We start from the raw sequence: 25,036 nt of genomic DNA, 5'->3' as shown, positions 1-25,036 counted from the left end.
CTGCAGACTTCAGCTCCAATCCTAATTAAACATACCTGAATCAGATTATCAAAGTTTTCCAGATTACTAGAAACTTCGAGGAAGGTTAGTCAGCCTTCCAGGGGCAGGATTTAACACCCCTGGTATACTGCATGTCTGCTCATGTGCATACACAATGAGTAAAGTGCCAAAGATGGAGAAGATTGCAAGAATATACAGTAGGAGTGTCACCCAAGAGCTCCTTAAACTGAACCATTCACTGAAAATCACTGCAAAGCGGTATTCAAGACTGGACTCAATCTCAAGTCCGAGACAAAGACCATAATTTTTAATGGTCTTGGTCAAATGAATTGGAGTTGGGAGCATGTGGACTCAATCTAGACGTGCTCTCGACACTCTTCTTGTTTCGGTTTTAACTCGAACTTAACTCTTTTTTGGTTTCAGTCTTAACTCAGATTCCAATGAGCCTGTCTCAACTACAACACTGACAGACATTGTTAATTTTCAATGAGAGTAGCCAATTTTTGGTGACAAGCAACAAGAGACAGTTGTTGATGCCCCTAAGTTTGAGAAGAGTAGCAAAACAATGTAGCAACAGGCCTGCAAATTTGGGGCATCTTGCATGCATCTCAACTCCTTTTCCTTAGCTAGACCACAAAAAAAAAAAAAAAAAACGCCTGAAATGCCCAATTGAGCTGGCCTCGACTGCAACACGGATGTGTTGTTGCTTTGCCACTCAATTTGCAGGTGTATGAATGCCCCTTTATCCCTTAATTTCTTGGAGTGAAACTACCTTGCCATTCCTGGGGCGCTGCTTAGGCTACTGTCACTCAGGGTTGTGCCTTGTGCTTAGCTCAAGTCTTGGATAGGGCTGAACGATTAATCAAAATCGAATCGCAATCGTGATTTGAAACGTTGCGATTAGCTAATCGCAAAAGGCTGTGATGTGGATGCGATATGAAAAATATGTCCCAGAGCAAAAACATGACTGCCCTCTTTGTGTGGCAGTCTTACTAACCAACTGAGTGAGCGCACCTCCATTCTACCCCAAAGAAGCTTACCATCTACTGGATAGAAAGTAGTGTTAATTTCGTATAGGCCTATACGTGATGAAAATGTTCATTGACAACCTTTTTTTTTTCCATAAGACGAGACGAAGACGAGACAACACCAGCGTCATGAAACAACAACTGTGACTAAATAAAAATGCAATATCGTTGACGAAAAAAGATCAAATGTAGAAAAAAAAAAAAAAAAAAACCTTCTCTTTGTTTTTTTGTCAGGGGGATAAAATGAGATGACAAAAAAGACTGTTTTTAACAAGCCACTATGAGCATTCATGCTTGCGGTTACCAGATTTCAACAATTTAAATCCCCCAATCAGAGCTTTTCTGTTAAAATAACACGTTTTCTACTCGGCGTTTTACTTAATCTTTGCAATCTTGCAATCTTTGCAACCATGCGCACACGCTCTCTCTGCTGAAGAAGCACGGATGATCTAAAAAAAAACACGGACCAACAAGTAACCTGTAGTTTTGCGATCTCTATTTGAGATATGAGATTTTCTGCTTAAATGAAAGTGTCATTCAGTCAGTCTGTGTTCTGTCACAAGCTGCTTGCGCTGTTTGCTTCGACTAAATCATCAAACCTTCTCAGTGATGAACTGCAGTAAATCCAAACATGGATCTTGACTATAGCCTATTGATTGTGGTTGCTGAATAATTGCACTTATGCAGCTCTGTATGATTTTTTTTTTTTTTTTTTTTGCTGTTGTTTTAATAGAAAAACATTAAAGTAATTTGGATTTATTGGATTACTAGGAATTTCACTGATTTAATGTGAGAGAAGTTTCTTGTTTTACCAGTAGGCCTACAGTATATGATAAATAGCCTATAAATCAGGAAACTAGATGAGGTAAAATAAACCATGTGTATTGGTTGACATTCTCTTGATTTGTGCTAAATCCTGAAAGTGCAATAATTCTGATGAAATACATTTCTCAAATGACAATAATTATTATGATTATAATTATGATTATCAATTTAACCATTATGCAGCTTGACAAAAACAAATACAGACATACATGGTTGACGAAATATGATAACTAAAAAGTTCATTTGACACAGGACTAAGACTAAATAAAATAAAAAATAGCTGACAAAATGAACACTAATAGAAAAGTATAGCCTACTGCATCTGCTAGACTACAAGGTAGTGGAGGGGTCTAAAGTTAAAGGCATGTTGTACTCCTTCAATTTAGAGTGTGTGCTCCACACTATTGAGAATATTAAGCTGAAGCTTGACTTTACTAAATTAAATCACAAATCAAATCGCAATCGCAATATCTGTCAGAAAAATCGCAATCAGATATTTTCCCCAAATCGCACAGCCCTAGTCTTGGGCATCAGAGGCTAGTCCTTACCCTAAGACCTCAACAATACTTTGCGCACAGTTCACGCATCTTTCTTAAAAACTAAATCTTAAACATTACGTCCTTGAGGTTTAGTATTTGAAGTAGTACATGAATTCTATGCAGAAAGTAAAACTCATTGACCTCAAATGTGTGATTCAAGGTAGGTTTGCAGTTCAAGTCTGAGATAACCTGGGGTAGTCATGGGGTTAGTCACACACCTCTCTGTACCTAAGAGATGAGTGTAGGTGTATATGCACTTTAATGATTAACCTTTACACCAGTGTTAGTGAGGTCACAGACGGCAGCTTCTGGTGTAGGTCAGAACACAACAGCTGCTTGTAGGGATTAGCTGTCTTTTTCTCCCTTCTAGCTGTATACACCCCCCCCCCCCCCTGGCTTTTAACACACGTCCTCTTTCAGATCAGTAATTTTGCCCAATGATTTGTTTCTTCAAGTTTCTAATTACCTCCTAATATACAGTATTGTTCACTTAAAGGCTTTACGTACACCTCTCGCCATTAATGCATTCAAAATTAATTGTATTATCACTGACACTGTACCAGATTTGCTGCCTTTTGCTCATGGCATGATGCTGCATTTGAATGTTGCACTCTTGCTGAACTCTTCGCAAGTAGCTGAACTGAAACATCTAAGCAGTACTTTTCATTGTATAATTGTTTCCCTTTCCCTTGACCTAATGCTCAGAGCAAGCTCGGGCTCAGCTGATATGATGTAGCTCACTTACACCTTTGAATTTAATTAATTAATTTTAAATTGTAATAAAATTATTATAATTATTATTATTTATTCTGTTGTCTAAATAAAGAAAACCAGTGAAAAACTCTATTAATGCCTAATTAAGGGTAATCTGTATGTAAAAAAAAAAAAAAAAAGAACTTAAAAATGCTCACCAAGGCTGCATTTATTCCTGTGATGGCAAAGCTGAATTTTTAGCAGCCATTACTCCAGTCTTTAGTGACACATAAGAAATCATTATATGTTGATTTGCTGCTCGAGAAACATTTATTACTATTAACAATGTTGAAAACAGTTGTTGTGTATCTCCAATATTATATGATATTAATGAATCAAAAAATATTTAATACTAGCTGATAACTAGCATCTGAACTGAGACTTTGCCTCTCTGAAAATGATACATTTAAGTTTTCTAAGAAGCTGAACTTCAGATGTGCTGGCACAGCTAAAACAATGCCCCACTTATGCATTATTAGATTATGTTGCAAAACTTTTATGTAATTCCTTTAAATGACAGTCGTGTTGGATACGATTCTTTGGTCCAACCTCATAGGATTGTGGTTGGACTGACAGAACTTTCTTTCTGTAATGGGCAGGAATAAGCAGGTCTGGAATAATGCTGCCCCTGTTGCTACTCTACAGCTTAAGACTCTGCCTTTAATGAAAGGGGTAACAGGCCTAAATGGCTGGAGGCAAGGGGAAGCCTTTGGGAACGGCAATATCCTTTTGGAATTAAATTGCCAAGTTCAACTTTGATCCTTTGGAGAGGGGATTTTATTTAGGCCAGCATTGGTTTTGCTATATATTTGTCCACCCTACCTCTCTCTGAAAACTGCCTTTTTTCTAACCAGCAAATGGTTAGAGATCAGTACAGTTGTTGTAGAGAAGAGTGTAGAAGACTGTATGAAGAGTAGTGAAAAGGCATTTTTAGTTTATGCAAGTTTTGTTGTTACAGTGTTTGGTAAGAAACATTTGCGATCATTTGTGTAAGTGTATTGCTCTACATTTGATAAGGTCCTTCTTTCAAGTTACGTGCATTGGCATGCTTTGAGTCCATCCATCCATCCATCTCACCACTTATCCTCTCTAGAGTTGCGAGGCTAGATATGTTTTAATTAGTTCTAGCAAATTTCCTCAACAGATACTTCTAGTTTCAGATAAAGCATGTGAAGTTTCACCTCAGATGTGCCTTTGTGTATGTAAAGAATATCAAGTGCTGGGAATCCCCAGTGTAATAGCTTCAGGCTGAATTAGCCTGGATTTAGGGCTGCCTGACGCCGCAAAACACAAAGCAAAGTCAATGAATGACTGTAAAGCAATCACCATGAACTACAGAGTCTGTAGTTGGGTCTTTTGGCAAGCTGTGTTAGGTCATAACACAACTGTTTTACTTGCATAATATTTACTTACTGGATAATTATAAAGGAAAAGATTTCAGGTTCAAGACCAGTTGATGAGAGCCACTGGACAGTGAAGGGTTAAGTGTGTTTCCTGCAGGAGAATAAATTAAATGTGGCCATAATCACATTGCAGGAATGCAGTCAGTGTACTCTTGTGAAACACCCCCTAAGCCCTGGCTCTGCTCCACTCTCTCAGCGCCTCACACAAAGATGGCTTTGTTCTCTCCCCCCTCTCCCCTCTCTCTCTCTCTCTCTCTCTCTCTCTCTCTCTCTCTCTCGACTTTTTATTTCTTTGACTCCTTCTAACTCTCATTTGCTTTGCTCTGTCCCAGTTTTACTTTTTCTCTCTCAGCCACTTAGTCAATGTTCCTGTTTTCCACTTTTACTTTCTCTCTTTCATGGATTCTGGGTTTTTTCCCATACCTTCCCCTACTTTTATTTTGTTTGGAAGGTCATCTTTCTGGAGTGCTGTTTCATTTTGTTCATGTTGTGTTATTGCTTGTTTTCTCTAGAAGAAAAGCTTTATGATTTGATTGATGATTGATGATGATTGATGACAAGAAAACATTCTTTTTTTTTTGCCCCACCAAACACTTAAACTATATTTGTGATTCTCATATGGAATAATAAAAAATATCAATGGCTATGTTATTTTCAAAAGATGCATTAATGCAAAATTTAGTTCTACTTTCTCATTGATGATCAACTTAGTACTGACCAGTTTGCAAAATCTCAATTGGGACCTGACCAAATTGTCACAAAAACATGCTTGCTGCATTGGACTTCATGCTTTAGTTTTGTTGTAAGACACTTCCTCAAGTTCATATTAGAGAGACATTGAGAGAACTCCTGCTGAGAGGCAGTTCATTCTCGGTTACTGATTTACCCAGGTGTTGGGCAATTTTTAGTGAATTCTTTCCCTCCTGCCAGATCAATTGGATAAAAGACGTGCAAGAACTGGCGGGTTTTCTTCTAGGAACCGTCATCTGCTCACATCTCGGACTGCAGCTGCTGCTCTGTATTCCAGCCACACGTGCATCCATGTGAATATGGAAGCAACAAATGAAAGCCTCTGCATAAGCCATGTTTCTCTTAAGATTCATTCTGTTCACAGGTGCTGATTTACCAGCGCCCATTGAGACGTAGTGTATGTGTGTGCGTGCACATAAACACATGTGCAGATTTCTGTCTGTACTTATGTGAGTGTCATTGTTGAACAGAAACCCCCTTTCTATTTAAGTGCTAAACAGAATGACTCACCCTGTCACAGCTGCAAATGTCCGCACTCCCAGAACTGTGTTTCGCTTTCAGCAGAGGACATTGCATACAGTACATGGGTACCAAAACCCAAACTCCTGAAAGTAAAATGGGCTTTGCATTACACTCTCAGGCTCTGAGTCAGACCTGGACAGATGACTGTCAGTTGAATTCATGCCTAAAAAGAAGGAGGATAAGTTGAGCTACATGAACTATCCTGACCCTACCTCACATAAAAAAACAAGCTTGCAAACAATGGTGTTTACTGTCAAGGGTGGTTATCATCCAATTCATTAAATTTATATCGAGATTATGTAAGGGCAATTACACAACTGCAATTCCCCCTTCCTGTCCTTCATTTTGGCTCTCTTAAAAAGCCACAGTGTCCTCAAATCTCACAGAGGAAATGGAGCATTTCTGAATCAGAACATTTTTGCTGATGTCCCCAGCCTTGGCTCACAAAGGACAAAACGAGGCCCTTATTAAGCTGCCCCTTTGCCAGGCCACATGGAGGATTTGCGAGTTCAATGGGATCTGCAGGAACAACAAGGGAACAACGAAACTCTTCATCCTGTCAGGAAAGCATGGCAGAGGATCCTGTATTCTCTACGGCCTATTTTTCTAGACAAACTAAGCAACTTATTTGAAGCCTGGGTAACATGAAGGTGCCATTTTATTTACCCAGCGTGTCTAAGCTGAAGCCTCACATTATCTTCACACAGATAAACTTGAAACAAAAGGCCTTGGCTGACTCAATGTTTCCAGCAGGGTGAGGAGTAGAGGGATTTTACAGAGCTGTACCATGTGTCTTGGCCAGTACCACACTGACTCATTATTAGCAATCAGTGTTGGATCTGGATGGCTTTAGCTGCTGTGGTTCTGCGGGGTAAAAGCTCCCATGATTGTGAGACGTTTTTCAAGCTGCTCATCTCTGTAATTTAGCGATTCGGTTTGATTATTGTGGGGGTTTTGTTTCGACTGCACCAGAATAGCTCAGGCCTATGAGAAAAGGGGGCTTACTAATGATTTCTGTTTCCTAAGACTTACAACATGCTACTCAAGTGCAAAAACACATTCTGGTGGGGCTGATCCACTAGAGTTCTCTCTGTGCCCAGACGGTCTTACTGATGTGTCCCCCTATGGAGAAGTTTTCTGGACTGCAGTGCTCCAGGTGAAGGGGCCCTTTCCGTGTTATGTTATACTGCAGCAGGTTTCACTAAGGTGTTCATTTCCAGAAAGCTTTTATCTCCTCCTCGCAGCCCTCCAGACTCCATCTGAGCTCCATAAATCAAAGTGGCAGAGTTGCGGGGGTCAATGCGAGAACACTCAAGAGGAGTCTTCTCTTGTTCACTCTGTGCTGGTCCTGGATCAGTGAGTTGGGCATTGCGAACCGGATCGTTTATTTTACATATGTACTACTACATGTTCACTTGTGCTCGTTCTAAGTTCTCAAAGCTCTTGCATTCCATTTCCAAAAGGGCACAATGAAAAATGGTGAGTGATAGGCCATGTTCGCGCCTCCTGAAGCTACAGGTTTCTTTCCGCTATTTCCTGTCTCGCCAATCTTGCTAAGACTTGCCCCATGTGTTCTGCTTTATGGAGTAATAAAAAAAGCGTAATAGCTCTCATCTATTCTTATTAACAGCACAGTGTGCGCTTGTTTGAGTGTGACAAAGGGTGAGAGAAAGGCTGGATATTAAGGGAATTTGGAGCAGCCCCCTTAAAGGCATATGTAAACATTTACGGTTTGTCTCAAGCTGCTGGTGTGATTACAGAGGCCGTACTGTACAGAGGCAGTCGAATGGAAAATGCAGAGCACATGAGTATGAGTGGCCTACTTGCTGGAGAGCATTTCCCGACCACTCTGCTTCATGGTATTAGCAGGGCGCTGCCTCTCGAAACTAATGTGTTACGTCTCATATAGAGGCTTGTTAGGAGATCCAGTCAACATCCGTCTGCACTCTGTTCAAGTATGTTTATGGGTTTGCTTATCTCCAGATTGAATAGATGTTTCGGCGGCGTAGAATGACGCAATGGAAACCGAACCAGATGAAGCGAATAATTATGTTTGTAAGCAGTATGTTCATGCTTATAGCTTTGGAATACCAGTCATGTGAAATCATCACTAGTCATAGTTTTGAAGGACTCATCCAGAACAAACCCTCTTGTTTTGATGTGTCATGCGTTTTGCTGATTGTTACTTCTATGGGGAATTGGAAAAATCACTCATGACTGTTATTACTCCAAGCATGGAAGTTGCCAGTGTGTGGGATGCTAATATCACTCTACAGAGGTTGTGCTAGCTTTAGTACACAAGTCTTAAGTGTGTTTACACAGATGGTGATGTGCAGTGTCAAAGCAATGGACATCATTCATTTTCAATTAGAGTTTGCAATTTAAAAAGATAAGTAATGCGGAGCCTACCAATATGAGTGCCCACAGTGATCTTCCACCTGATACAGATTCTTATCTCTGCCGATAGGAACTGCTTCACTGAGTGTTGAAGTTTGATGTTCTTGTCTTTGCCTTCTATTTTAGGGCCCCATCATGAGGTTTTAACAGAAAATGAAACAAGACTAGCACCCAGCCTCATGGGAGGTGTTGTTCTCATGAAAAGCCAGAGTTTGGGAATAAAGAGGTTTCGTAATAAGCATCACAGCCACAGGAATGACAGTGGCAAAACATAGCTGGATGTGTATTTAGCCATGTTCTACACTGTCTTCCTCCTCAAACCTGGCCACATAAAATGTGGCACTAATTTCCCTCAGCTGGTCACTAGGAGTATGTTTTCTTGGGTTTTATAGGAATACATATTGGTCATTTAACTGCTTCTGTTCCTTACCAAGACTTGAAGTATCGTAGATTGCTATGGAGTTTCAACCTAAAGGATCAGTGGAGCCTTTATTTCCTCCCACAAACTTTCACTCAAATTGATACCTGTTTATATACTGTATATCTGTGTATAATACAATGATGTCAGCCTGTGCCAAAGCAAAACCAACCCCTATTTTTCTTGTCTAGTATTTTGTGGAGTCATTTTTTTAAGCAGTTACCGGAAACATGAGACACTTGCATCTAATCAGGTAAACTAGGGAGACAGTGGACAAGACTAAAGGGTTGCTCATGGGTCAGTGCAAAATAAGAATGCCCAAGATAATGAAATGGGGAAATCTTTTAAATATGTTTTTAGAAATTAATTATTTGTATTCATGTTGATTTCATACTCACAACAAAATTGACCTGAATTAACCTTACCTCCAAATATCTTATATTATAGTCATGGTGGTCAGGGGTCCTCGATGATATAAATTCCTGTTTTAATTTTATGCTTTTATGTTTTCCAGGGAATGAAAACCCAGAAAGTTCTTTTATCTATGGAACAGATCCAGGGCTTCAGCCAATCAGATTGAGGACGGGGTTCATCTACAACCTCTCCCAGGCCACGCCTTCTTCTTGCTGAGAACCCTTGGCTGCAGAACTTAGTGGCTGTTATTGTCCTATTTTTTTAAGGCCAGTAAACAAATGTGAAGTGACTAATGTTTTCTATGTCAGTTAAACACTCAATGCCGTCCATTATCTGAAGATAACGAAGTGTGATGATGCATTTGAGACATCAAGGTTATTTCGATGGTCATTTGATGACTAATACTGACACTTCAGTTTGCATGAGGCTATTGAAATTGTAGAGGCACACATTTAATATTTATTATGCACCATAGATATTCCTAACAATTAAATAATATGATTGCTTTATGATTTCTTTCAGGTACAAGTCATGGTTAAACATTGCAGGAACATGTGGTGGATCAGCAGCTTCTTTATGGCAACAAAGAATGACAGACACAAAGCGGACAGAGCAAACTCCACAAGTCGATGGCCAAGACTCCCCTTCGTAGAACATTACCTCAGTTTTCATCTAGTTAGAAAACTGCAACATCAGTCAGCTATTGATTGACAGGCTTAATTTTCCTCTTGCTAGTCGTGTGATAAGACAGCAGTCTTGGCCAAACGCTTCTTGACCCTGACTGGCCGTTGCCATGGCTTCTGTTCCCATGACTCCTGTTCCCATGGTTCCTCTGCCTTAAAGGGAAGTTTGTCTGATTAGATGAACAATGGTGTTATTTTGGGTGGTTCCTCCTTTTTCAGCTTGTTTTGCTTTTGGTTGTATCTGCACATATAAGCATCGACACATTCTCTATGGTCTATTCCTTTCTAGTGAGTTAAGTGCAGAAAGTACAGCTTTTATACTTCTAACATTAATAAATCTAACTGATTTTCAAATTCAACGTCTTCTAATCTCTCATTATTTCAGCTTCATTAGCAGATTGTGCTGACAGCGCAAACGACGATCTTTAGCTCTCTCCACCAGCAGATAAAGTCAGTTTTGACTACCCATTCCGCAATGCTGAGTAGGTGTTCTTTCTGTCTGTCTTTCTCTTTCATCCTCTTTCTGTATATCTCTCCTCCCTTCCCCCCATAAGCAGGCTGATAGGCTGAGAGTTCACATGTTTTGACAGATCATTTAATGGTTGACCTGTGGCGATATCGCTGCCTGTGCCTGTACCGAGGGGAGGAAAACTCTCCTTCCTTCCAAAGAAACTCCTTTTTCCCCTGCAAACCAGAAGGCTCTGGAGAATTATACATTCATGGTGAATTTAAAAATCAGAGCAGAGAGTCATAAGATTCTGACGTGAGTCTAAAATCCACATTGATCTGTACTCATCCCTCACATCAGGCTTTCTATGAGTGCCACAATACAAACCAACCACAGCATGCACACACATTGTTTGGGGCTTTATTGTTCTGAGAAATAACATTGTTGAATGATTTATGTGTCGAATATCAGTATATTCAAAATTAGCCTTGATTCTTTTTTTTTTTCTTTTTTTTTTTCTGCAGTGTTTGCTTTTGAATTGATAAAACTGGATACTCATGACCTGAAGTCAGTTCTGTTTCAGAACCTTTTGTTTTGTTCTTGGCTCATTTAGTCTTGAGGTTAAACCAACAACCACACATTCCCCTAGCTCAAAACTCCCCAAAATGCCCCTTTTATACATACATTAGAATAAATTGTTTCAATTTTCTGACATTGTGAACTCTTCTTTGTTTACTCATTGCCCTCTGAAACACTCAGAGGAACAAAAAGAGCTGATAGAGGAATTACAAAGTCTATGGTGCGAGTATTGCTCAACTGCGACTTTGGCCTTATTCCTCTTGCCTGTTCTTAAAGGCCCAGTGTGACCCACAGCCCTGGTGTGCATAGACATTGACTGCCATGTGCATTCTTAACAGAATGCCTTTTTTAACAATAACAACACTTTTATCAACAGTGACCACCCTAAATACGGGATTGCTGTTATGCTTTGCTGCATAATTTTGTTTTTTAATGGGTTGCTTCACCTAAAAACTCTAAAAAATAATGTCTCTAAAGATGGGGTCCATCTAGTCCATCAATGTTTTGATCATCGTTCTGAATCTGATCCAGATGTATTCTTTGACAAAAAACGTGATTTTTTTTTAAAAGCTTTTTTAAGAAACTTACCCACATTCAAGTGTTGATAAAAAAAGAATGCATGAAGAGAGAATAAAGCAGTTTTTTTGTTTAAAAGCAGAGGGTCTGTTCTTTCTTTTGATATAGGCTATTGCAATGTTCAGATATTCATACAACAAAATATTCTGGGGGCCATAAAACTTTTGTGAAAATGATCCAAAAAACAAAACAAAAACGCTGCCAGGGAAAGAGTTAAAATATAAAGGCAACTACTGAATTAAATATGTACTGAAATAAATGTAAATGAAAAAAAAAAAAAAGAAATAAAATTTGGTTAGTAAATGACAGGATTTTCAAAGACCAAAAGCTAAAGCAGTGCAAATGCTAAACTTTGTACTACTCAGATGGCCATCTGGCTCCTATCTGCTATGATTGTATTCATGATCACAGCTTTCCTCAGGAACTTAGCTTGGTATTCTCTCTCTAAGGGAAATTACTTAAATTTTAAACCCAGCAAGGACTGACAGTGCTCGCAGAGCATGGATGCTTGTTCAGTGACGTAGGGAGCAAACACATAGACCCCTCCTGACTGTTGCTACAGTAACAAACTGTCTGTTCTCAAGAGGCCTGTTCTTTCTATCTAGTAGTCCAGTCTTTGCCAGTACTTTTGAAAGCAGCCCAGAGATTCCAAAAGCCATTGACATCAGTGCCAGGGAAAGACATAGTTTAGGGGCTTTCACATCCTTACTATTGGGCTGGGACAGAATTTTGATTTCCTGTGTATGAGCACTTTTCCAGGAAAGCAGTTCGAGCATTTTAGCTGGTTCATTAACATCCCCCCCCCCAGCCCCCCGTCTGTATTGGGATCAGTGTGGAATGCAAGTTTGTGGCTTTTAGGAATAAGAATTTTTTTTCAGGGAGAATGTCAAAAATATGGCATGAAATAATAAGCACAGCTGCGTTAGAGTGTATTACCCTTGCTTTGCCAAACTTACAAAAACAGTTCCGAGAGTCATTCTTGGTTCTTTTGTCACATTTATCGAGCTTTTCATTCGTGTGGAAATAAAACACAATGTCGAATTGCTTATAAATAGGTATTTTATTGGTTTAAACTGCAATCTGTCGTTACAAAAGAAAACATATTGATGTGAACAGCAATAGCTGTTAACATAGGACACATTCAAATGTAGCTCTCTCAATGTCAATCCTGTTAACCTCGAATTTCCACTAAAATCTATATAATGAACTCTGGATTACAACCCTAAAAGGTACAAGACTCTTGGAATGTACTGTTAGGCACTTAGCAAGTAGAAGTGGTCCAAAATCTGTAAATAAATAAGAATTTTGAGTCATAACAAATCAAAACAACACATGCTTGCTGGTGAACGTAACATGGTTTCAAAATGGGCAAAATAAATAGACAAATGCATATTTCACAATTCCCTTATTAACCGTCCATTTTAGACATGTCAGATCAGAGGTTTGGACCACCGCGGGGGTCATGAGATTGGTACTATAATGCATTTATTGTCTGTGATTTGTTCATACCAAAAGAAGTCTTAGTGAGAGGATCCCAGTCTAAACATCAGATTTATAAAATCACAGGCACAGGACTGTTATTGTCAAGAAAACTCAGTTTACATTCTAGACGGTCGAAGCCAAATAATAAAGGATTATAGAGGCATAAACATCTTGAAACTGCAGTCCAACATTAGGGAGAAAAATAATAAATAAATGCAAAACAATCCTCTTGCATTCTCATTTTAAATTAAGCTTCACTTTAAAAATAAATCAAAATGTAGTTACAAAATGTCATTGCAGTATAATATATTAACTGTTGAAACTTAACGAAAAAGGTCTTCACAATCTTACGATTAATACGGAAGATCATAATTTAACATAAAGGAAAATATATTCTATTGTTTCATTATCCAGATAAATACAAACAAAATAAAAAAAATGCTTACAATCAGCAATAAATACATTTTGATAAGTTAAATAAGCACTGACAAGCAAAACTTTCAGTCTGAAAGTTCTCATTTCCAAACAGAAAATACCAACAATAATTGTAATGATGTAATAACAACTATATTATAACAATAATAGGGGAAATACGATATTGAATTAATGATATAACATTTCAACGATCTGTTTACAACGAAACAATTAGTGGCCACTGAAGTCACATCTTTAGTGGTAATATGAACAGAAGGAATAAAGGAAGGATGTCCTCTCTCACACATGTTCTCTCTTACATAATCCAACAACCAGCAGACACTATTTTAGCATAAGGGATCACATGTTCTAGGGATAATTACCATTTAGCACCACTAGACGTACAAATATCTCTCAGAATGATTCATACAAATCTAAGATGGGTTTTCTACCCCAGATCTCCAAAAAATCGACGTGATTGGAAAAGTAGGAAAGTAATTGTTTGATAGGCACTTAAAGTCCAGACGATCTACCGGCGAGAGTTTTCTGCAAGAAAAGTGGCACTTTCAGGTCTGTAAAGCACATCGTTGCAATAATATTCAGTAGATTCTTTGAACAAGAACATCCTTGAACAATTTAGGAAAAACTATGCTCTTTAGTTTGAACAAAATGAACTAAATAGGGATTTGTTTAACATGTTCCACTGAGGATTCCGAGACACTCAACATTTGAGCGGGCCTAGAGGCGAACAGTTCTGTTTTTTTTTTTTTTGCATTACATCAGACATGTTAAGACGTGGGTATATGCTCAAAGTTGACGCTACAGGGTAATATGGTATCTGATTTGACTCAGTGGCTACGAGAACACTGTACTTTATTCCACTTCTCTGCTGTAAACAAACCGAGGACAGGAAGGGATTGCTAGGAGGAAAATTACTCTATCTTTGCTTTGTCCCTCTCAAGGCCTGAGATCTCTGAGGGGCAGCTTTTAATCATCAGAGATAGAGAGTCTGCTGAAGATGGGGAGGCGACGTGTCGCGTCCAGCACGGGTGACTCAGATCCGCTCTGGCTGCCCAGGCTGCTCTGGTAGCCCTCCTGGTCGGAGAGGGAGTCCGGAGGACTTGGTGGAGACTCGGACATGGGCCTGAAGAAGGAGGGTGCGGTAGGTGAGTGAGGACCGGGCAGATCAGGAACAGTGGTGCCACCTAAACTGGGCCCAAACAGGTTGGCGAGCTCTTGGCTCGAGTAAGTGAAGGGGTTGCTGGGCCACTCGTTGATGTCTTCGGTGGAAAATATGGGCGGAGGTGTGACAGAGGTTGGGCTGTCCTGGGAGCCACCTGAGCTTGGGAAACCGGCAAAACTGTAGCTGTGATGAAGGCGTGGGCGCTCCATCTTGTTGAAGGCAGAGAGCGGAGGGGGTCCGCGGCGCTCCTCTGCGTTGTGGATGAAGTGGCAACGCGGCCCATACGGGCAGTAACCAATGCTGTGGAATGTGCGACAGAGCTCGGTCTTGTACTTGGGGTGGCGATTTAGACTACGAAGCTCGTGCATCCCGTGGGCAAACTGGCACTTGTCACCATATTTACAAGTGCCGTTCTCCTCGAAGGGTCTGCAGAGTTCGGTTTTATAGCGGCTTGAGTTGATCTGGCTGTTTCCGTTGGCACTAATGCACGTGATGTTGCTCGGCCTTAGACGCTCCCCAGTTTCAGAGAAGGACCGGTCACGAAAGCGGTTCTCCTTGTTGTTACTGCTCCCATTCATGGAAACCGAGCCTTCCATCTTGAGACTGTTAATATATTGGTTCTGCATTGATTTGGAGCTGGTAACGGACACAGAGTGGCGACGCTGGTAGAGTCCCATTGAAGGGGTACCCACCACCTTCCTGTCCAGCAGGGACCCGGTGGGGGTGAAGGGGGTATTGGCACCGGTGGAGGGGACAGACTGTATATGGGGACTGGAGAGGGGACTGTTGTAGGTCATCATCTTATTGTTCTGAAAATGAAGTAAACAGAACAACGTCTCAAAAATTTGGCATGATTATGACTCACTTTGCCCCAAATACCACCAGTGGGAGTTTATTACACGCTGATGGTATTTTCTGGCTTCAGGTCAGCTCTAAGGTCTGTTTTTAAGAGATAACACTAATGACCCAGCACTTTTAACCCACACAGCAATCTCTTTAAAAGTGAAAGGTTTATTAAGTCATAAAACTGAATGTGCAAGACTCATGTATCATCTGAAATGGTGCGCATTAGCATGATGATTTATTGCATAACCAATAACTATGAAACACTCTCATTAAGTTACAAAACCTCATAACTTTTTCTGGCTTTCTATAAGGTAAGAGAAAATATGCATTTTATTAAAATCTGTCTTATGTATTGGGGATGATAAAAATGACCACCCAGGCTATGTTTGAATTCTAGGTAGGTCACAAGTGTCTGAGACAACTTTGGCCATTCTCAGGTTTTTAAAAGTGGCGTGCCAAGTTTTATGCCAAAAATTGTGTCATTTATTTGCCCCATGAACTTCTATGCTGAATGGTGAGCAATACTTATTTTTGGGTAAAATTACAGAACATGGTAAGAAATTAAAGTCGTAATTGACTGATAATATTCCCATCAGTAATAACTCTCAAACATAATTAGCAGTAGGTTCAATTAAAATATTATGTGACATTATAGGGTGGATATAGCCTAACTGATACCAAACACTACTGGCTCTCGCAAGTCACGTGATGGCAACACTATGTTTAAAATGAATGATGACTTCAGAAGAATCACAATATTGCTCACCAACTACTTTTGCTTAAACATAGGTGTTTAAAACAATTATCCATTTTGATTAAAGCGAAACGCCACCTAATGACATTAGCCTAACATCTCCTTTTGTGCTAGAGGGATAGTTCACCCAATAAAGAAAATTCTGTAATCATTTACTCACCGTTATGTTGTTCCAAACCTGCATGAGTCTTCTGTTGAACTAAAAAGATTATATTTTGAAGAATACTGGTAACCAGACAGTCGACGGTAGCCATTGACTTCCATAGTAGGAAAAAAAAATAAAAATTAAAAATACTATGAAAGTCAATGGCTACAATCAACTCTGGTTACCAATATTCTTAAAAATGTCTTACCTTATTTTGTGTTCAGCAGAAGATAGAAACTCGTACAGGTTTTGGAACAACTTGAGGGAGAGTAAAGTAACGTTAACTTAATAAAGTAATACGATAAATCAATAAAATTGCCTTCATTTTAGGTTAGAAATGCTACAGTTTAAAAAAAAGGTCAATAAAAGTAAATCATTAGCCTAAGTCTAACCCATGTTTCCCATGTTAGAGAACTCGTTTCAAATCAAATCTAGATTTGTGGCCTTCCCTGTTGTGAATAATCGAATCGAGAGCAAATAATGCAAACCTTTATGTGAAGCATACGTTTAACTAATGACGCATAAACGCAGATGAATGTAACTAATCTAATCTATTAGCTTTCCTTAATCGATTAGCAATCGATGACTGCAGATCATGAGATGCACGAAACTAGATAAAGTTCACAAGCAAGATTCTCTCTCTCTCTCTCTCTCTCTCTCTCTCTCTCTCTCTCTCTCTGTCTGTCTCTCTGTCTCTCTCTCACTCACTCGCAGACACACACACATAAGCCAGAAAAGTTTGACATCGGTGTAGAAAACAGCATCTCAAACTACAGCTACATTTATATGAGATAATGATCTGTTTCGCATTCAAGTAAACTGATAAAATGCTTAAAACTACTTCCCCAAAAATATTAATTACCTTATTCGTCACTTCGTAATCGAAGAAAGAAGACACGACGGCTGCAGTCATTGTGGAATCGGGAGTTGTTGAAAATACTTAAAAGTTGACAAACAGATGGTTTGTTAAGGCACGGTGGGAGTATTCCTGTGTTTGAAGGGTCTTTGATATAGTTCTGCCCCGCAGAGAGCCCCCTCTGTCCTGCCAAAACTTGCGCGCATATCCTTTATAAAAACTTGCGCAGTCTTCCTGGCGGAGTGGGCGGGGCTGTTTCAGGCCACGCCCCTGTTCCGCACGTCTCTCTGGCGCTTTGACGTGATGTAGACTCAACTGATTACGAAACTTCATTTCTACGAAACTTCATTACCATACATTCAATCACAGCCTGGAGTTCTTCCCGAGCGTTTTAACCCATTCAGTGCATTCCAAATATAGCTGTTATATTTAAATCAAACAACACAAATATGAATTTGACTATTTAAAGTAAGAGGTGACATTAGTAGCCGAAGTCATAATATCATGAATGTTTTTTTTTTCTTTGTTTTTTTTAGATTTCTATTCTAATGGACAGTGGGTCTCAGTGTATAAGCAAATAAACTGTAGGGTATTGTACACTATATTAATATAAAATCCAGCTATTAGTTTAAATGTTTCCATATATTTTTAGAAAATCACTTAGGCTACATTTGAATATACAATGATTTTGTATTAATTTATTTAAAGGCTCCAAATAGAAGTATTATTTATGACGAATTTTTTTTTTTTTTTTTTTTTTTTTTTTCATGCATCTGTCAGTTTTGAGATTTTTCTCTTTTTTTTTGGCTTTTCAAAAGTTTTTTTTTTTTTTTAAACTAGTGGAAGGAAACATCCAAAATACTCTTTTAAGTGTATCTTTTATAGCATTTTATCTATTTGTGTCTGAAGATTTCAATTACAGTCTCTCAAAAGGCTGTTTCGTTTTGTTTTTTCTCTCCTGCAGAAATCTCAGAAATCTCCACTTCAGCAGCACTTACATACACCAACAGTATTCTTATCTATATTCTGAAGTTTTTTCCTTCATTTTCATTTTCCTTCAATGATTGAGTTTTTTTTTTTTAAACAGGTTTTTTTTTTTTTTTTTTAATGATGCAAACTAACTCAAAGGCATTGCTTGATGAAATGGACGCACAGTTCATGCTGCAACAGAAGCCAGCATCCTTTACTGCTTCCAGGGTCTTGATCCTGTAAACCCAGGCACTGGCATGTTTAAGATGTCTCTGATAGTTTCTGGTTTCCTTTGTGTTGTTTTCTCCAAACATTACCCGAAAATAATTTCTGCAGATTCAGCTGACCCATCAGGACCTCCTGTCCTCAATGCTTTGTCAACCGCAATGTCCCTCGCCAAAGACCCTGACCTTCGGTTTCAATTTTTATCAGAGCCTTAGAGCTGTATCCAAAGTATTCACAGAAGTGCTTTTCAAAGTCTATTTCAGCTTGTTTTCTGTATCTAGACTTAAGTAATCATGCTTAGATATTTTATTCATGGCAGAATGCTAATGAAATAAAAGTTACTTTAAAGCAGTAGTTCACTCACTCTCATGTTGTTCCAAACCCATGGCTTTCTTTCTAATGAGGAACACAGAAGATTATTTTAAAAAATGTTTTGTTTTCAACAGGGTTCAGTTGTTTGGATCAACTGAATTTATTCATTAAGTTCAAAGTATCAGGTTTGGAAAGACATAACAGTGAGTAAATGACATAATCGTTTGATGAACTACAAAAGTCAAAACATCAGTATATTTCTTTAGAATTAAAGGTGCAGTAAGCGATTTCTGAGAAACATTGTTGATATTTGAAATCAACTCAAACAAACACACCCCTCCCTTCATTGCTCCGCCCCCAAAATGCACATAATGTAAGAGAGTATGTCTCTTTATCATAGCTGAAGTGAAGCAAAACAATGCTTCGCAAAAAATAAAGTGAGGATGACAAACAAACGATAAGGAAGAACAAAAAATGAACATACAGTACACAAGATATCCAAGCAAGAGTTGGTTGTTAGTCAGCAGCACAGCAGCTCCAGATGAACAACAACACTCAAAACTGTCCTGTTACTAAGAGCTAACATTACAACAACAGGATATCTTGGTCCTTTGAAACACTGCTCACATATGGAGCAGAAACAACGCAACCTCGCATCTGTTTTCAGGCCTTCCCGCTTCGGTCTCTCCAGCGCTGGACAGCTTTTCTAATATTAATGTGGGTCCTAAAGCTGTTGCCTGATCATAACCCTTCTTTTTCCAGTGATATTCCTCTTTTGTAATGTCTCTTAGTCATCTCTCTTTCTACAGTCTTTCTTCAAATCTCCCTCTTGCTCACTCTCTCTCCTCTCCGATCATGAGTGGACACGGACCCTACTGCTGATTGGTTCACACTCTCCTCCCCCATCATAAGTGAACACGCCCCCTACTGCTGATTGGCTCACGCTTTCTTCCCCCATCATAAGTGAACACACCCCCTACTGCTGATTGGCAACAAGCATGTTGTGCTGCTTGGTCCGATCCACTTTCAACAGCGTTTCTCAGAAATTTCTTACTGCACCATTAAGGGAATAATTCACCCAAAATTTAAAAAAACATTTTTTTTTTTTTTTCACTCTCATGTTGTTCTAAACTCATATGATTTTTTTTTTTATATATATATAACAAATGAGAATTTGAACTTTCAAACATTAAAAAGGATGTAAAAGCACCATTAAAGTATCATAACAGTAGTCCATACCTCATAATCCGAACCAATTTGAAATGACACATGGGTTACTTTATTAATTTTTGGGTGAACGATTCCTTCAAGTCATTGGATTAAAACCGAGGCCTCCGGCATAGGAGGCAGGTTCATTAACAAGGACGCTAAAGACCGTAGCCACTAGCGTCAGTCAAAGATTGTGTTAGAATTATGGAAGGACTTCAAATGGGAAGACATGTTTTTTAATGTTGTATTTGGTGGGAAGGTCTGTTTTCAGGTATTCTCCATTTTATTAGAGATTCATAAGGGATGAGTTTATTTTGGACTTCCAAAAGGTTGTTCCATGGAAAATTTGTTTTCCCTGAAGCACTTGAAAACCATAATCTCCGCTCAATTGAGTCCTTCCAATTACCCAACAGCCCATTTGTTGTTTTTGATGTATTTTCACATCAATAAAAGTATGTGTTCTGGATATGACTGAATTTACAGAACAAAAGGTCACATTTGAGCAGGACTTCCAACAAACTCAGAACCTGAACCGGCACAAACAGCCAAGTCAAATTAAGTTTTGTTTGTCTTTTGGGTGGGTGACCGCAGGGACTAGTCCTGTTATAGTCCCCGCTCGTGACCATAGGTCATGTTTTGCTTCCTATTCCGTTTATGACATTAACTCAGAGATTAATTGCTGAAATTATTCAGTGAAGTCAGCGGAATGTGAGTCAGATATGATTGTTCCTGTGAGAGTAGAACTCGCAATGGAAAATAAAACCAAAAGCAAGGTGGTGACATTCCATGGCTCCAAGTCTGGATGTGATTAGCCTGTAATGTGCAACATATGGGAGCAAGACAAGAAAAGAGATGGATAGTCCTTTGTACAGACATTCTCTAATGTAAAGATGCACACGTTTCCTTCTCTCCTGTCTCCCAAGTGTAAAAAGTGTCAGAGGAAATGAAAAGTAACAGAACAACGGCTAGGTTTGTGGCGCCCGAGTGGCGTTCAGAAACTGTGGTTAGCTGTGTAGCTGTTTCAGGTTAGAGCCTATTTCAGAGCAGCATTGCTAATGTGAAACAGCTTTTAGATTCAAACCTGTGTGAAAGGACTTCCACTTATGTTCATGCATTGATATGAAACCGGAGAACGTGTCCCCAGGCAGCTGTCGCTTATAGCTTATGTTTATTATCATCTGCCGTGTCCTGATTTACCTCGGTATGGGCATCTGAGGCTGAGGCTGTGGCCTTGGAGATGGCCTGAAATCACACTTGCATGATACTGATGCTCTACAGGTCGCAGCAGGCCACGTTCGCGCATGACTCGTATCTAAATCATCATGCCTGAAAATGTATAAGCACCAAAGCCATGCCTGTCTTTACTCATAGTGAGTCACCCGAAAACATTTTTTTGTCTTTCAAAAATAATCAGAACCAGTTTCCCTCAGCTTTTAATGAAGGCAGTACAATGAGTTCATTGTCAACGTCATAACAGCTCTATCCTGATGATGCACATGTTTTTTTTTTTTTTGCGTGTTAGTGATCTATTATGCACCAGGGATTTATCATTTGATGCTTATTCTTAACAGATTTCTCTGCTCCAATCATGGTGCCATTGGGTTCATGTTTGCAGTGAGTTTATTATAGTTAATTCCCAAAGCCATTTGAATTAACTGCTTATTTTTGGTTCAGACAGATTCAAATAATCTGCAGTTTGAGCTTCTTCTTTTCCATTCTGTAGGAAATGTTGCTGCCGTCCAAATGTTTTTCTTCTGTGATGTTATATGTGTGGCCATTAGCTTTCCCTGTAATGCCAACTGCTGTTCCTCATATCTTGCCTCTACTTTTTTTTTGTCTCTATGTTTTTGCAAATTGGTAGCGAATTTGTATGAATTTGTTGGATTGTTTAAAAAAAAAAACTAAGCACAAAGTTTCACCTCTAACATCACCCCTTAACCTTAACCAGAATGGAGCGTAAGCAGGTCATCGGAAAACATGAATGAGATGCGAATTCGCTACCAATTTAACATTTTGGTTTAACATTTAAACAACGCTCAATTGGTACCAAGGGGCCCAAAGTGTGCCAATAAAAAATTTCCCCTGCACTATTTACACCACAACCAGGACGGATCCATGCTTTCATGTTGTTCATGCCAAATTCTGACCCGACCATCTGAACGTCACAGCAGAAATCAAGACTCATCAGAGCAGGCAACTGGTTTTCTGGTTGAAGATTTCCAATCTTCTATTGTCCAATTTTGGTGATCCCGAGTGAATTGTAGCCTCAGTTTCTGTTGTTATCTGACAGGAGTGTCACCGGTGTGTCTTCTGCTGCTGTAGCTCTGCTTCAAGGTTTGTCGTGTTGTTTGTTCAGAGATGCTCTTCTGAAGACCTCGGTTGTAAAGTATGGTTATTTGAGTTACTGTTTCCTCCTTTCCATCAGCTCAAACCAGTCTGGCCGTTCACCTCTGACCTCTGACATCAACAAGGCACTTTCACCAGCAGAACTGCTGCTCACTGGATATTTACACTTTTTCTGACATTCTCTGTAAACCCTAGAGATTGTTGTGCGAGTTGATGCCATGTGATTGGATGATTACATATTTGCGTTAACGAGCAGTAGAACAGGCGTACCCAATATTGTTATTTATTTATTTGCAGATTTATGTAGCTAATGACAATTAGCCTATTATACATGCATGTTTCAGACAAAGACTTGATTATGATTTTTAACTTTGTTCAGGGTGATTAATTCAATTGGATTTTTTTCAGTAACTGTCATATTTACATTTGGCAGAAGCTTTTATCAATTTGTACTCAAGAAATTTGACTGAACATCTGCATACAGAATCAAACCTATGATTTTGGGGTTGTTTGCGCCATGATCTAATGTTTGTTTACGCAAATAAGTTGGGGGATAGTATTTGGGATAGGAAGTCCCCTAATTGAACGGGTTAAAAAGTCCATTTCTTTTTGCACTCATTTTATTTCTTCATCAATATTCAGTCATATGGACTTTTTGCCCTGTTGTACCCAGAGCCCAGAGACCTTGGCAGGAACTGTAGTTTTCCCCAGACTGATGATGTGTTTTGTTATTGAAAATGAGTTGGTTTAATTCTCAAGTGTTTTTATGCCAGAATGTTGCAACTTGTTGAATCTCTTTGCTGATTTTGTAGACATACCCATGTATGATAAAGAGGGAACGAGAGAAACAGCGAAAGAGAAAAAAGAAAATCAAGGGGAAAAGGGAGTGCGGTGATTTATTTTGGTTCACACACTGTGGTATGTTATTTCACAAGAGGCCCTTGGCCAGATAAGGGCTTCGTGTTTTAAAATATGATTGATCGTGGAATTCTGCTCATATATTGTTTTATGTAACACAGAAAAGAGATAAAAGACATCATTTCACAAGAAAATCCAGGTCGCTGTCATACACAACATTTTTATACAAAAAACAGTGCCAAAACTGTTGTGTCTAGAGACCCCACAACATCTGGGAGGTTTAAGGAACTGGAACAGATAGACACATCTGGTGTGATTTGTGTAGGCCAGAAATGTTTGTTAAAGCTGCAAGAAATCAGGCATGTGTGATAAACAGAAAGGACACCGTATAGCGCAAATGGAGACGTTTCGGGAGAGTTTTCAAAAATGTTGCAAACTTGGCTCTGATTTGTTGAGATACCAAAATGTGCTATCAAAAGTCACAGATCTGACCGTTAAGGAACAAATCTGTGATAATTTACCCACCCTCATGTTGATCCAAACCTGCATGACTTCCTTTCTTCTGCGGAACATAAAAGAAGATTTTTTGAAGAATGTTTTATATAGGCCCAAAACCATTTGACCCCATTGACTTTCATTGTATGAACAAGCAAACATTTTCAAAGTATCTTCTTTCTTTAACAAATTCAATAGTTCAATCAAACATACCGGAGATCTCAAATGTTTTTACAGAACACATCCAAAGTCTCCTAAACTAAAAAAGCAAAATATGAGCTTCATTAAACATGCAAAGATGCTTTATATCAATAAACAAGAGTCTCAGACGAACTCACTGACACTCTTTGCAAAGCTGTTTATCTGCTTTGGATTATTCCTTTTAAACAAGTGTTAAGCACAAGGGAAGAATTAAATACAGCCCACGATATAGCTGGAAATGGATAAGGACCTTATTCACTGAGCCAGAAGACAGGAAAAGACAACAGTAGTTAATTTGAAAGGAGTGAAAGTAAGAGTGAAGTGCAGAGAAAGAGAGGGAGTAGGAGGAGTGTGCATTGTCACGCTGCTGGAATGTTGTGCGGGCGTTTGTCGGTGTGACTAAAGCATTTCCCAGAGATGTAATCTGAGCAGGCCGTCTTCAGTGTTAGACTGGTGATGGAGGTCCAGGATGTGGGCGTTTTTTATATATTTGTGAGAGAGAACAGTAAACAAAGTAGTAGGCTACTATGCTGCTATAACATTCATGGGTGATGAAATGTGGCCTGAAATTACCCTGTGCATTCTGTGGAGCTCAACACTGTGACAAATTTTGATGCATGCATCCATGAATCAATTCAAAGCATGAATTTAGATTTGTCATAGTTTGTTTTAAAGGCACAGTTAACTCCAAATTGAAAATGCTGTAATATTTACTAACCCTCATGTTGTTCTGTTTCCAAACCCATATGAGTTTCTTTCATACTGTTTGTGGAACTCAAGAATGTCCTGGCAACTGTTTTCAATATAAAACTGGTCTGAAGGTCCACTAAAAACAGTCTTCACGCTATCTGATCATAGTTATGAGGATATGTTTGCACAAACTCTGCCCAATTTGGCACTGTAGTCAAGTCACGTTTATTTATATAGCATTTTATACAATAGATTACTTTAAAGCAAATATCTTTACAGTATTAAATGTGAACAAAACAGTGTCAGTATCACTTTCAGTTCAAATGACACCTTCAATTTCTATTTTAAAGTGGCTCTCCAGTGTGTTCTTGTTTTTACTCAGGCCTAACCGTGACGGACTGACCCGAAGAAGATTTCCATGTCAAAGAAGGCAGAGCCCCAGAGCCACATCTACATATGACATCATCGCCATGAAACCAATAGCAGTTAGACTTTTCTGGAAAGTTCGCTTTGGTAAGCTGTTTCAATCTCCAAACGACCTACGTTTTGGCCTGATTTTGAACATAATGACGTCACACCAGTTCGTTCCATGATTTCGCTTCAAGTTTCGCTCCTACATTTAAGTCTTCTAAAGCCATACGATAGATGCTGTGATGAACAGAACAAACTATAAGTCATTATTCACTGATAATCATTCCCTCCAGTGAGCTAACATT

General features: G+C 39.1%; 2 protein-coding genes across 10 annotated transcripts in view; one reads left to right on the top strand and one right to left on the bottom strand.

Annotated features, from left to right (window-relative positions):
• rad51b (RAD51 paralog B) overlaps positions 1 to 13,853 on the top strand; it is a 55,465-nt gene extending 41,612 nt beyond the window's left edge. For 5 of the 7 annotated variants that reach the window (XM_079887712.1, XM_079887711.1, XM_079887713.1 and 2 more), the window contains one exon: positions 9,150 to 13,853. In XM_079887712.1, the coding sequence (XP_079743838.1) occupies positions 9,150 to 9,265 (116 nt within the window). In that variant the 3' untranslated portion in view covers positions 9,266 to 13,853. The remainder of the gene's footprint in view (positions 1 to 9,149) is intronic. The other 2 variants (XR_013822892.1, XR_013822893.1) reach the window with 1 other exon arrangement.
• Positions 12,377 to 17,289, bottom strand: zfp36l1b (zinc finger protein 36, C3H type-like 1b). 3 transcript variants are annotated; one of them, XM_079887715.1, is made up of 2 exons: positions 17,022 to 17,289; positions 12,377 to 15,223 (listed from the first exon to the last, which is right to left on the bottom strand). In XM_079887715.1, exons 1-2 carry the CDS (start codon positions 17,070 to 17,072, stop codon positions 14,219 to 14,221), a joined length of 1,056 nt encoding a protein of 351 aa, XP_079743841.1. In that variant the 5' UTR covers positions 17,073 to 17,289; the 3' UTR covers positions 12,377 to 14,218. The 3 variants fall into 3 exon arrangements, with proteins under 3 accessions (XP_079743841.1, XP_079743842.1, XP_079743843.1); XM_079887716.1 differs by lacking the exon at positions 17,022 to 17,289 and adding an exon at positions 16,368 to 16,417 and having other exon boundaries at positions 12,377 to 16,271; XM_079887717.1 differs by lacking the exon at positions 17,022 to 17,289 and adding an exon at positions 16,368 to 16,417 and having other exon boundaries at positions 12,377 to 16,213.
• Between the last annotated feature and the right edge of the window lie 7,747 nt (positions 17,290 to 25,036).

The sequence above is a fragment of the Squalius cephalus genome (genome assembly GCF_949319135.1).
Source record: "Squalius cephalus genome assembly, chromosome: 12".
In the NCBI taxonomy this organism is placed as follows: domain Eukaryota; kingdom Metazoa; phylum Chordata; class Actinopteri; order Cypriniformes; family Leuciscidae; genus Squalius; species Squalius cephalus.
Note: the sequence above shows the minus strand (reverse complement) of the source record. Positions and strands in the feature narration are given on the sequence as shown.